This window comes from Solanum pennellii, chromosome 11 (assembly GCF_001406875.1).
Source record: "Solanum pennellii chromosome 11, SPENNV200".
Classification (NCBI taxonomy): domain Eukaryota; kingdom Viridiplantae; phylum Streptophyta; class Magnoliopsida; order Solanales; family Solanaceae; genus Solanum; species Solanum pennellii.
Genome location: NC_028647.1, coordinates 15227523 through 15240015, shown reverse-complemented (window position 1 = coordinate 15240015; position 12493 = coordinate 15227523). Strand labels below are relative to the sequence as shown.

General features: G+C 35.2%; 1 protein-coding gene across 1 annotated transcript in view; it reads right to left on the bottom strand.

Moving 5' to 3' along the window:
• The window catches only part of LOC107004644 (glycine--tRNA ligase, mitochondrial 1-like), a 7140-nt gene extending 1430 nt beyond the window's left edge, over positions 1-5710 (bottom strand). The window contains exons 1-8 of the mRNA XM_015202925.2: positions 5161-5710; positions 3952-4334; positions 3546-3663; positions 3143-3337; positions 2829-3053; positions 1880-1939; positions 1708-1788; positions 230-635 (exon numbers count right to left, since the gene is read on the bottom strand). Of these exons, the coding sequence (XP_015058411.1) occupies positions 230-635; positions 1708-1788; positions 1880-1939; positions 2829-3053; positions 3143-3337; positions 3546-3663; positions 3952-4334; positions 5161-5676 (1984 nt within the window). The 5' untranslated portion in view covers positions 5677-5710. The remainder of the gene's footprint in view (positions 1-229; positions 636-1707; positions 1789-1879; positions 1940-2828; positions 3054-3142; positions 3338-3545; positions 3664-3951; positions 4335-5160) is intronic.
• Between the last annotated feature and the right edge of the window lie 6783 nt (positions 5711-12493).

Below are 12493 nucleotides of genomic sequence, written 5' to 3'. Positions count from 1 at the left end.
GGGGGGAGGGGGGGGAGGGAATTAAGGTAGAGTTTGACAACCGAGTATGTACTGAATGCAAGTAGCGTTCATGTCTACTATAAGGGGTAAGGAACAAGTACATCAGGGCACAATGAAAGGCAGAGTATCATATAGGGACTAAAACTAACAATGGTCTCACTCCTCTTCTCAAGAATCCATTTTCTCATCACAGAAAGGAATCAGTTTAAATACTCTCAGTAGCACACACCTGTTATATCAATCTTATGTGAGATTCCAGCAGCAGTCAAAGACTTTGAGAGTAACTTGGCTACTTCTTCATACTTTTGATTCTGAACCAGTGGAAAAACAGTGCATTTGATGGGAGCCACAAGGGGTGGGAAGCTGAAGACATTTAGCTGCTCGTCCCCAGCTTTACTTGGCCTTGTGTAGAATGAATGCTCATAAAGACAATATATTATCCGCCCGATTCCAAACGAGGGCTCAATCACAGAAGGTGTAAACACTCTCTGGTGCTCTTTTTTTATTTCCTTGGAAATAGAGACCATGTTTTTCTTAATGGAGACATTCTTCCCGAGGGTACATACATGAAACTCCACCTCCCCCTTGGATTCCAGATCAGCCTTCATCTCCATAGCCACCTTTTCTTCCATTGCCTGACATAAACAAAGGCAAGCAAAACAACTTAGCATTACTTTCTTTTCAAATATAGCTCTTCAAATACTGGAGGAAAAAGATCGATAGTCTGTCTTCTATTAGCAGCCTAAAAGTTAAGCCAAAATTACCTTAAAATACAATAACATGAGTTGAGCTGAAATGGAGTCGGTGAGAATTCATAGAGCTGACCGACTGACCCCAGCTCGCTTGGAACTAAGGCATAATTGTTGTGGAGTCTTTATTTCTTATTTACCGTCTTTTTCTAGCTCATAAAACTTATTGCAAGTATTCTTAATGAAACAGAGTAAGCATTCAAGAAAATTTATTCAAGAATGGACAATAAGTTGATACTCTAGTTTAGTTAGAGATTGAGGACTTCTCAAGGTTGAATTTGGGTTGACAGCTGTACAGTGTACACTACCATTATAATGCCATTGTTATAATTTTATCTATATCCAAAACATAGCAGTGTCTTGTCAAAGCAGCTGTCATTCTTCAACCATCCATAGGCCTTAAATGCAAAATTTTAAAAGCAAACTAGCCTCAGCAGCTAGATAGTACAACAATAACAGAGAGTTCGTCTGGAGGCTATTTTTTTACCCCAATTGCTGATTAAGAGAGGTTCTTGGGTCAAGGATTCACAAACAATTTTGGCTCTTAAGCTAGTGAAATCATTCATCAAAATTCGAAGAACTTATTCCTTTCCTATGGATATATGTGTTAGTAGCTAAAACAGTCAGGTTGATTTAGAAGCCAACTGGTAATCTTGCTTGCAATAATTCCTATAAAAGAAGACATCAACCTTTGGAACTCTTCCTTCTTTTCCCCAAACACTCATCAAAAGGATCATCGGGGTGAAAGATTGAACAGAAATCAATTGAATGTTGAATTTCCGATTAAAAACGTTATTATTAGGAGACTAGCAGAAAGTATAAAAAGAATACACCGCTGCAATCAGCATGGTTGCCAGTTTCATTTCAACAAAGCAATGCAATCATGAAATGCTTCAATGAGGTAAACACGGCAGATGCTTGACTTCAATTAAAATAGGTTGAGGGGATGAATGCACACCTCCAAGGCTTCGGTCACCATTTTTTGGTTCCCCTTGAATGCCAGTCCAAGCTCCTTCTTGATTGGTGTTATGACCAGTTTCTGATGTTACACAAACAATTATAATCAGATGGTCACCAAAATGAACACCAATTGTATTCATGAAAGAAAATTAGCTTAAATAAACAGCTACCTCTACTTCTCTTGGTTCGGAGAATTTCTCTTGAGCCACAAGAGCAACAGAACTTTTTTCCTGTCACCCAAAAATGATCAACATGTTATCAGCACATGCAAGATAATATCCAGATCACCAAGGAGAAAAATACTTTAAGAAGTTAAATTATATGCTGACATTCAGAATTCATTTTTTGATCAGTGACATTGTAATGAATTTCTAAAAAGGTCCAAGTCATAAATGTCATCACTGATGCTTTTCGTTCAAAATGGAAAACACATATGGTATACATAACATCAGTTTTGTCAGTAAAGAGTGATGCAAATTGGAAGACACATTAAGGAATCAAAAAGTTGGTAGAGTACATATACAAAGATGAAAAAGAATAAAATACAGAGAGCTGAGAATCTGCATAAAAAATGGGTTAGAAGGACTCTAAAATTCACAAGTTATTCAAAACCCATCTACAACACCCCATCAATGACAAAACTGATTTCTCAAAGGTGCTTCTATGTTAAGCTTATGAAGACATTCAGTCAAGTATTCAAGGCACTTGTTGGATTAAAAAATGACCACTTTAGACAATGCAAAAGCATTACCAATAGTTCCTTGCTCGCCATCCTCATCCCAAAGCTGGATAATGTCTTTAGACGTTCATCATGTTAAGTTTAAGAAGCACAAACCGCTGCTTATTTCCCTTACGATGAGTTCTGCCAAATAAATTCTTTACAGAAGGACCTACGGTGATTTAATTTGAGGCACCTTATTTAGAATCTTGGAAAATATTCTCCAAGAACATTATTTTAGAAGTTCTTTAAAGCCTTGCAAAATGCTAATACTAATATTTCAGACATGGTTTGAGGGTGTTTCCCAGACAAAAGTTCTTCGATTCACAAAACATTCACAGGTCAACCACAACTATCCAAAAATAAATCAAAATAAGATAAAACACGGGTTAAACTTTTACCGAATGGGCACGTAAATCATATGCAGATCTATCAGCAATACCAACACATTCAATCCAACCGTAAGAACTCTCAATTTCAGCATCCCAACAATCTGCAGCATAGTGAGCCATCTCATTTGCAAGATGCTGACGGAAACGCATACGGTCTTTGTCAATTCCAAGTCGTGTTAGGAAAAGATAGACTCTCCCGATAAAGTACCCAAGTGTTTCATTATTGACAGTTCCCTGCCCAAAATGGATTCAGATAGTGATGTTATGGCTTGCATATACAAGGGCAAGAAAGAGGAAAGAGTCAGGACAAAAAGGAAACTCACTCGAGAAACAGCTTCACCAAGCTGTAGTTTCTTTGCACACTGTCCAGACACTTGGTCATCTCTAGGAAACATTAGAAACTCCAATTTTGCAACATCTGAAAATTTTGGATGAGATTTGTCCTGGGGATCAACAAAATGTTCGATTTCTGCCAGAGTGAACTCACGGACTCTAAGAAGACCTTGTCGGGGAGATATCTGTACAGACAAATTCTACAAAAATTAATTACTGCTTACTTTCTTTTGCAAAAATAATGTGCATATCTGATGTCAAAAAGAGTCTTAACTAGCTCAATTTGGTTCTAAAGATTACCAACACACATAGCATAACCAAATCCAGAAAAATAGGCACAAAGGAAGTGCAGAAAGATACTGTAATTCACAAAAGAAAAGTAAGGCTTGTGACCTCATTTCTAAAAGCCTGACCAATTTGAGCAGCAGCAAAAGGAAGCTTGTTTCCATTATAATAGTATAAATCTCTAAAATTTACAAATATACCTTGTGCTGTTTCAGGACGCATATACCTGCAGCGAAAGAAAACAGTAGCACTTAAGAGAGACAAGCTTCATAAGAGCAATAAGCATATAATGACCAGCATAGGGAGTTCCCAGAGACCTCCTACAATATGACACTCTTAAGTTCAAATGGAACTTTGTTGAGTAGGAAAAAGGGGGAAGTTTAATCTGGCATAAAAGGTGAACTGGAATGAAAAATATTGGAACATTAACTCTACCATACCAGATGTTTCACTGAGGCAATAGACTTTTTTAATAAGTTCACTAAACTGATAGAATCAGAAACATGATTCTCACCCTGGGCTCACACCAGATGGACCAATGGATGTCTGAAACATTAAATTGAATGGATAAGGATCAGAAAGTGGATTCTTCGTATCAGGTGCAGTTATACCATATTCCTTTATCTTGGCACCAAGCTGCTCAGCAGAGAGATCATCCAAGACAGCAAGAATGTGCTTCAATTCTGCGGCCTTTTCCGCAGACAGGCTGAAGTCCTTCTCAAGTTTTTCTTTACAAAAATCCTTGAGCAAATGATCAGCACGGTAACATGTTCCAGTCTTCTCGTCCTTGACCATAAGATCAGTGAACTTCTCAACGTGACCTGATGCCTTTAGGACAACCTCAGGGGTCACACATGGACAGTCAACTTCCAACATGTTCTCCTCCAAAACAAAATGCTGGAAAATGACAAGAAAACCAAAGTAAAAAAAACATAAGAATGTGAATGCAAAGCCTAACTGCTCCAAACTTAAGCTGGAAGTCGATTACCAGTTTAAGGTAGATGTAACTGTTTACCGTCTTTTTGTCATGTATGTATCTCTGACTCTAACCCCTTTCAATTTGCTTCACTAAATTTCCCAAAAACATTTCTTCCTTTTATAGTGTGTTAGATCACCTGATCTAATTATTATGAGATAGTTGATTAAGCTTTATAAAACAAACCCCATTGAATATATTTGATTCAACTGGCCTTGAACCTAGCGATTCTAAATAAGTATGACTGTTTGGTGGGAAGGTATCAGGCACCCCTAAGATCCTTAATAAATTATGCTTAAGTCATATTGTTTGAGCTCATTTCTAAATATTGATCAAGGCATACATAAGAAATAAACAAGGAAATAACTAATCGAATTGTTGGGGACAATCAAACTGCAAATCCTCCAGTTCTTACTGCGTTGAATATAAGCATTCTAATTGGAAGTCAATGTATTGTAAGAACATTTTCAAAAACATAAATAGAAGTCCTAAACATCCTTTATCTTCCTATACAAATGATTCACAAGACAAAGAAAAATACTAAGTGATTTCTTCACATTTCTCCTAGCCTTGATGAACAGAGTCACTTGGTAAGTGTTGCGGGTGTGTGGTAGCAGGTTTCTCATGAAATTAATGGAGCCGGACACCACGGTTATCAATATAGGTGATTCACTAACCTGCCAAAACTAATTGATTTAAAAACATAGTGAAGCACTAGCAGGGAGCTTAATGAAAATGGAAGCTGACCTGACGCCAGAAAGAGAGTACATTTGACTTCACAGAACAGCCAGGGGGACCGTAATCATAGAGGCCAGCAACACCTCGATATATTTTGAAAGACGGAATATAAAACAACCGTCGTTCGAGAGTATTAACAACAGCCTGACGAAACGCATCTCTGCTTGCAGACGACGAACCGCCACCGGCAGCACCAGCAAGAGCAACTTGAAGCTGGCTCTCTATTGATGCTTTCTCAAGCTTCAAAGCATTCAAAGCTTGAACGGCAGCTTCGATATCCAGCTTAGCAGCACCTGACGACTTCAATTGGCGAACAGTCCCTCCCTGGACGTCGATACTCGATTGTTTCTGGGCAAGTGCTCTGCGAAGTGAGTCTTCGTCGGCGACGGCGGCCATTGTACCGGAAACGGAAAATTGATGAGCTCCAATGTAGGGTTTAAGGAGTGAACAGTGGAGGAAATGCTTGGAGATTACGCGGCGGCAAAGGGAAAATGCGCACGTATTGAGAGCACGAACGAAACGCATGCGGCACAACACTCCTTTTAGGGTTTTTTATGGTGCGAATATCATAAATAGTGTGCAAATGTTATATTTTTGAGATACTTGTGTTTTTGTACTACCGGATATAGATGTGTCATAATTTTATCGATCGATTTAAAATTTATTAAATATCGAATAGACAAATAAGATTGTGTCACGTGTCCCTATTAGTCTTTCTTTAGAGTGATTGACATATATGCTCTAGTTTTTGGACGGCAAGGGCATCAATGTCTCAAAAATGTGACACATGGTATTTACATATTATTTACGATAGTTCGAATTTATATTTATCGTTTTTCCCTTAATTAAATTTCATAAGTATGTGTATATATAGAAATAGAAATATCTTTTTATGTTACAAATCTATTTAATTGTGGATGTTTCTCTTAATCTATTCTTAACGTGATGTGTCTAATTGTATTAATTAAATAATGTACTAACATATTGTTATAGGTGGTAAAAGGATGACTTGTAAATCCTATAAAAAGGTATTTTTCATGTATTTTTCACCCTTGAGAAATTACACTTGAACAGAATAAATAGAATTCTTTACTTTATACTTTTCATTACCATTTGTCTTTCCTTTTGATGATGTACCTATTTGTTGTAGAAATTAAATAACGTACTAATGTATTTGTCAAAGGTGGTAAAGGGATGGCTTGTAAATCCTATGAAAGAGTATTTATTCTTCACCCTTGTGAAACACACTTGAAGTTGAAGAGAATAAATAAAACTATCTACTATATACATTTCATTAACATTTGTCTTCCTTTCTTGTTTAGTATAATTGTATTTTTTTCCTTATATTACAACACGTTATCAACACAAATTTTTAATCAATTGAGATCTACTGAATTTGGGATTATCTTTTTCCTAAAAGTTAATCAATATTCTTTCCAAATCAGGTATACATTACCAATTTCAAAAATATATATTATGATGAAAAGTATTGCTTATTAAGCGAAGATTTGAATAATTATCTTAGCAAAAAAATAATACTGTAAATTCTTTTGTGAATGTTCAGTGTGGATCGTCATATATATCTTTTATTCACAGAAACATATGAAGACGGTAAATGAAAATATTTATTAGTTATATGCCATTATGTATATATTTATTTCATCTGATTAGGTTCATACATGTAATTAGTCTTATCTCACTAATAGTACCGTATAGATAATTTTTATTTTGTATTTTTCTTGTCATCTAATCGATGTGTTTTGCATGTGTATTCTATGTTAAATTGTTTAGATGTCATATGAACATGTGAGGAGAACATATATATTTTATGTTTTCAAATATTTTCACATGAGTTTTTTTTTATTTAGAAAGAACTCGAAACATTTTAAAATAATATATTCTCAAGTTAGAAGATCTCGTTAACTTGATAATATATTTGTGGCATATATAATACTTTAATTTAAATACAAATACCTTCTCGAATATAAATATATATTTGCATTAATAAAAATATTTATCTCATAAAATTAGTTATTAAATAAAAAATAAAAATTAGGCTAATACAAACTTCATTTGGCGTTATTACAAGTCATACAAACTTTTTTTCGTCTTAAATACTTGAATATTAAAAATAGTAAATAAATATTACAAAAGGGCATTGTTTATATAGTAATAATTACTTTGAAACAAACTTTATGGGAGTCTAAATCACATAACTAACACTAATAAATAAAATTATTCTTTTGTCTTGAGCATCAAAAATAAATCGTGATAGTTCTCGAAATTTTGAAAAAAGATATTGAGAAGTATATATTTACAACATAAGATAAATTGTTAACAAAAACAAATAAATTTATACTACATCATGTTAACTTCATATATTGACACATTACATACTAATGTGTATATTAAGCAAAAAAATAATTATCATATCATCAAAATTATATTATTTTCCTCAAATACTCGAGATTATGAAATATACCCTTTTAAGATAGAACAACTTACTTCATCAGAATAGTGGTACGTCATATGTCACGACCCGCAAGTACACACCTAGAAGTTAGGGCATCCTTGTGTTGTCACATGGCAAATGAGACTTCAAGAAGTCTCATCTAAGCCTCTCGTATCATTCATTGCATAATAAACATTCTAAAACAGGTAAGAATTTAAAATTTTCTTCACACACGAAGAACTCTTTCATTAACATTATACAAGCGGAAGACTTTTCATTTAAAACATTAAATCTTTACAACATCTACTTGAACCATCTAAACTTTAGAGTATACAACACTTAGGATCAATCACATACAAGACTAAAATAAAGTCTATGACATAAGGGACATGTGGATATTGTCCTAGAATCGATGAGGACTCACCAATACTTCATCTTCAATTCTTAGAAACCTATCCATCCTTCATGACACATCAAGACTTCCAATTCCCTACACTTTAGTAAAAAAGGGTTAGCACATTAGATGTACTAAGTATGGAAGCCAGCAAAAACCATGAAAAAAGGATATTTAGTAAACAACGTGCTTTTCATGAATTTCGATTAAAGCATCATACTATAAGCATAAGAACAACATTTAACAATTTAGAAATACATAAGAAATCTCTTAAGCCAATAATCACATTTTTAGAAACTTTCCAGTGAATTCACTTCACTTTACAGTGAACTCAATTCACTATTACAGTGAAATTCCTTCACTTCACTTTAGACACCCTTTAGTATGTAATCTTCTCACTCAAAGCCAACCTAAGATTCACTTAAGTCACACAAAGAGAGGCCGTCCATATACCCTCTCTAGATGTGCCTAAATGACCATCAAGATCACTTATAATGAGTCACATACACACTTATAAAGCATCATCAACACCAAGGTAAGATTCTCCTACCAAAGGTGATTCTAAGTCTCACTTGAGTGACTTGTGAAGCGACCGCTCATACAATACCTTACACACACACTTAAGAGATCCTATAGACTTCCTAAGATAGAATCATTCTCACTTAACACATTAACATATAAATGATATGACATTCTCCATCCAAAGGCTATCGAAAGACTTACTTAAGTAAACCAAGAAGATAGCGTCCATATTGACCTCTTCAAGATTACCTAAGTAATCCTTAAGATTACCTAAGGCTTAGATCATGTCTACATAATCAACCAACTTCCCTAACTAGAGTCATTCTTAAGACTTATCTAGGTAAGATAAGAAGTGACCATTCCTATGCCCCTTTACACCTTAACTAAACAACCCTTAACTACTCTAGATAAGTGCTATTTCATTTAACATACTTTCTTAACCTAAGTCATTATATTCATTAGTTCATTAAGAGACATTCAACACATAAAGGACCTTCAAGTAATGATCTTGGACAAGGCCTAGGGACTCTCACGAACACCTTCAAAGCCTATTGTGCCATGTCTAGATAGCGTCCCATACCACCACCTAAACTTAATAAAACTTCTCTAGTGCTAGTAAGTATCACAGATGATGAGAATAGACAATAACTGATATAGACCATGTTAGCAAAACATGGAATCCGGAGTTCTAACGTACTCCGATGAGGGTGTTCTACTTGCCAAGGGTAGAACTAGGACACATCCCATATAGGCACATGGTTAAGGAATATGAAGGGCGTGCTTTGTATTCTAGTCTCATACTTAAGTAGAACTACTTCCCTTACCATACTTACTCGGTGCTATCCTTCGTTCTCATAGAGTAGTTCACATTAAAGGTTCATACAATTGGGTTCCATATCTAGTTCATAACCAAATCACATTTACCCTACCAAAGAGGTCCTCTTAGGGCTACCTTCCAATGGCGACAAGAAGGTCATGATGACTTTCCTAAGGATTAATATTGATGCCATTCCAGACAATTAACCTTAAGTTCATCATTCCTTTACTTGAAAGATACCATTACAACTTTCGACTTCAACATTTATAACCTATGTTCAAGGTTTCACATAAAAGACCCTCTTAACATCATTCAAGGTCACATATCATTCATACATTCAAGACTAAGATACTTTAGCATCCTAATTCAAGACATCACATATTCACTTTCATACAAGCATCAAGCAAGGGACACAAGTCAACCAAGACAAGACACCACATACTTCACCTTAACACATATTACTAATCATTCTACAAGCACATAGGAATAACCATTATCATCTTTAAGTCATCCTGCACACTACCATATCATCATCAATATAACTATTATAGACTCATATAGTCAAGTAGGAACAACCATGCATCAACCCTAAGACTACACATAGAAGCACATTGCCATAGTCCACATGATTTCCTAATATACATAGAAAGAACACATACTTTTAGGTTACTTCCAAATAGATAGATATACTCATACTTCACATAAATCAACTAAGCAAATCATCATATACTTCAAGTAGTGCCGACAAGGCCATGATCATTATATTGCATAAAGTAACACCGACAAGGCCACATTAATTCACATAGCACCGCCACCTCAAGTGGACCATACCAATCACAATACAATTGAAGTCTAATTAACATAAAATAAAGGAATTAGGGCAGCATACCCCGCTCCATCTTACCACTTCGATTTCAATGCTAAAACATCTAATTCGATATCATAAGGCCCTTACCCAAGTCCATAACCAACAATTAAAAACAATTATATCAATAATCAATGAAACTAGGTCAATTCATTACATACTTATTAATCTAATACAGCCTAGATATCAATTGAATATAATTATTGCATCATTAGATAGTCCATAGAAAATTACATTAGAAATCATAAGCCTTAAGTCAGTATCAATTCAGTAAGTTTAACATTCAATGGATCTAAGAATATTCAATACTCAATTGATCAAATTGAAATAGCCTTTAAACCAATTAACCATAATCTATACATGAATCAAAAGCCCATAACAATCTACACATGAATTCATCAATATCAAAGCATGATCACTTAACCCATATTTTAGTCAAATTGAGAGATTTGTGAATGTCAAGGTTTCATGGAGAATTTCATTGGAAAGCATCAATTATACATCAATTTCATCATATATAAATGTTTGAAAATCATTTATGCAAGAACCCAAGACATAGAGTAGAAATTGGACTTTTCATCTTTTTGAAATCTTTGAAAATCATCTTTGAAATTGTCTCTAAGGTGATAGCAAGCCTTAGATGAAGAACTCCCATACCTTATTAGAAGAACTCAATTATAATTGAATAAGAAACTCCATTGAAGAACCGTCTTCAAGCCCCATCTTCACCTTGAACTCACATGGAGGTTTTTGGAGAAACTTTTGGAGGGAATATGTTTTGATTTGGGTGTTAGGGTTATAATGAGAGTTTAATAACTTTATACTCTTAAAATACCCATAAATACTCAAAACAACCGTCGAAAGACTTATAGGGGCTTGGGGTGAATTTACAACTCCACCCCTCAACTTAATAGAAAGCTGGCAGGAAAACAAGCTACCCATCGACGGTTCGTGGTCTCACCCACGTCCCGTCTATGGGGGTCTCGTGGGTTGCACCTGCAACTCCTCAAACTGCAGGACAAATGGCTCCATCGACGTGACCCATCGACGGGCCGTTGCCTGGTCGACTTGGCTGTCGTTTGGGTCGTCGATTGCCACTGCCTTGCAGTGTTGAGCTCAAATATTCGGGTCCTCCTTTAGGGCCCCTTGTGGGTCCTACGTGGAGTCGTACCTAGACGTTCCCAACCCAAATCTGTTTGTGTATGATTTTAGGACTTACCACATAAGTTTCATCCAAAACGAACACGTAAAACTCGACGAAACATACATAGACAAACAAGGTCGTTTCAAGGCAAACCTTTCGAACGTCATGGACGTTTGGCCTCCAAACTTCACAAAACTTGACACACTGCCTATATACACTATAATAACTCATTTAAGAACCTTTATAACCTCATGAAACACATATAAACATAGAACCACATATGAGACACATAGGTCACTTAGTCGTCGAACGTCTTGGTCGTCCCTTAACGTTTGACTTCCAATGCACCTAAACTCATAGAAACTGCCTCAAACCCATGTTATAAACAATTTTAGGACCTATACCACTACAACAACCAAGTTAGGCTCTAGCTTCACCTTAGTCATTTTCGAGGTCTTACATCATATCATGCTAAACTTCGAACTCACTCACGACAATAAATTACACAAAAAAAATTTAAAATGCAAGAAGAAGAATAGTAGAAGATAAGAAAAAATTGTGGTTAAAAAATGAGAGGAATTCCTTTATTTATAGTCAACAGAGAGTAGTATGAACAAATTCCTTTGTGTCTGATCTTAAAGATCATGACCTTTTCGAGAAGTCACAACACTTTGAAAATCACAACTCTTTGGAAAAGTCACAACTCTTTGGAAAAGTTACAACATATTGAAAAAGTCACAACTTATTAAAAAGTCACAACTCTTTGGAAAAGTCACAACTCTTCGAAAAATCACAACCCTTTGTAAAAAGTCATAATTATCAGAAAAGTCACAACTCATCGTAAAAGTCAAAACCTAAGTTAGTGATATTATAGTCATTTAACATTTAAGTTAGGAGTTCATGCTTTTAAGATAATATAAATAACATCTCTTATCGGATTTACATGAGTCTTTGATTTACAATTTATTTGATGTATACATATGACACCTCACATCCCATTTAGACAAATCGACACCTGATGCCACAAAGGCACGAGAGAACCACACATAATATGTGCTTACCATGCATATAACTATGACAATCATGAAACTCTAGCAAGTATATGCATAAGCCACAATGATAAAGGACCAATATATATATATATATAT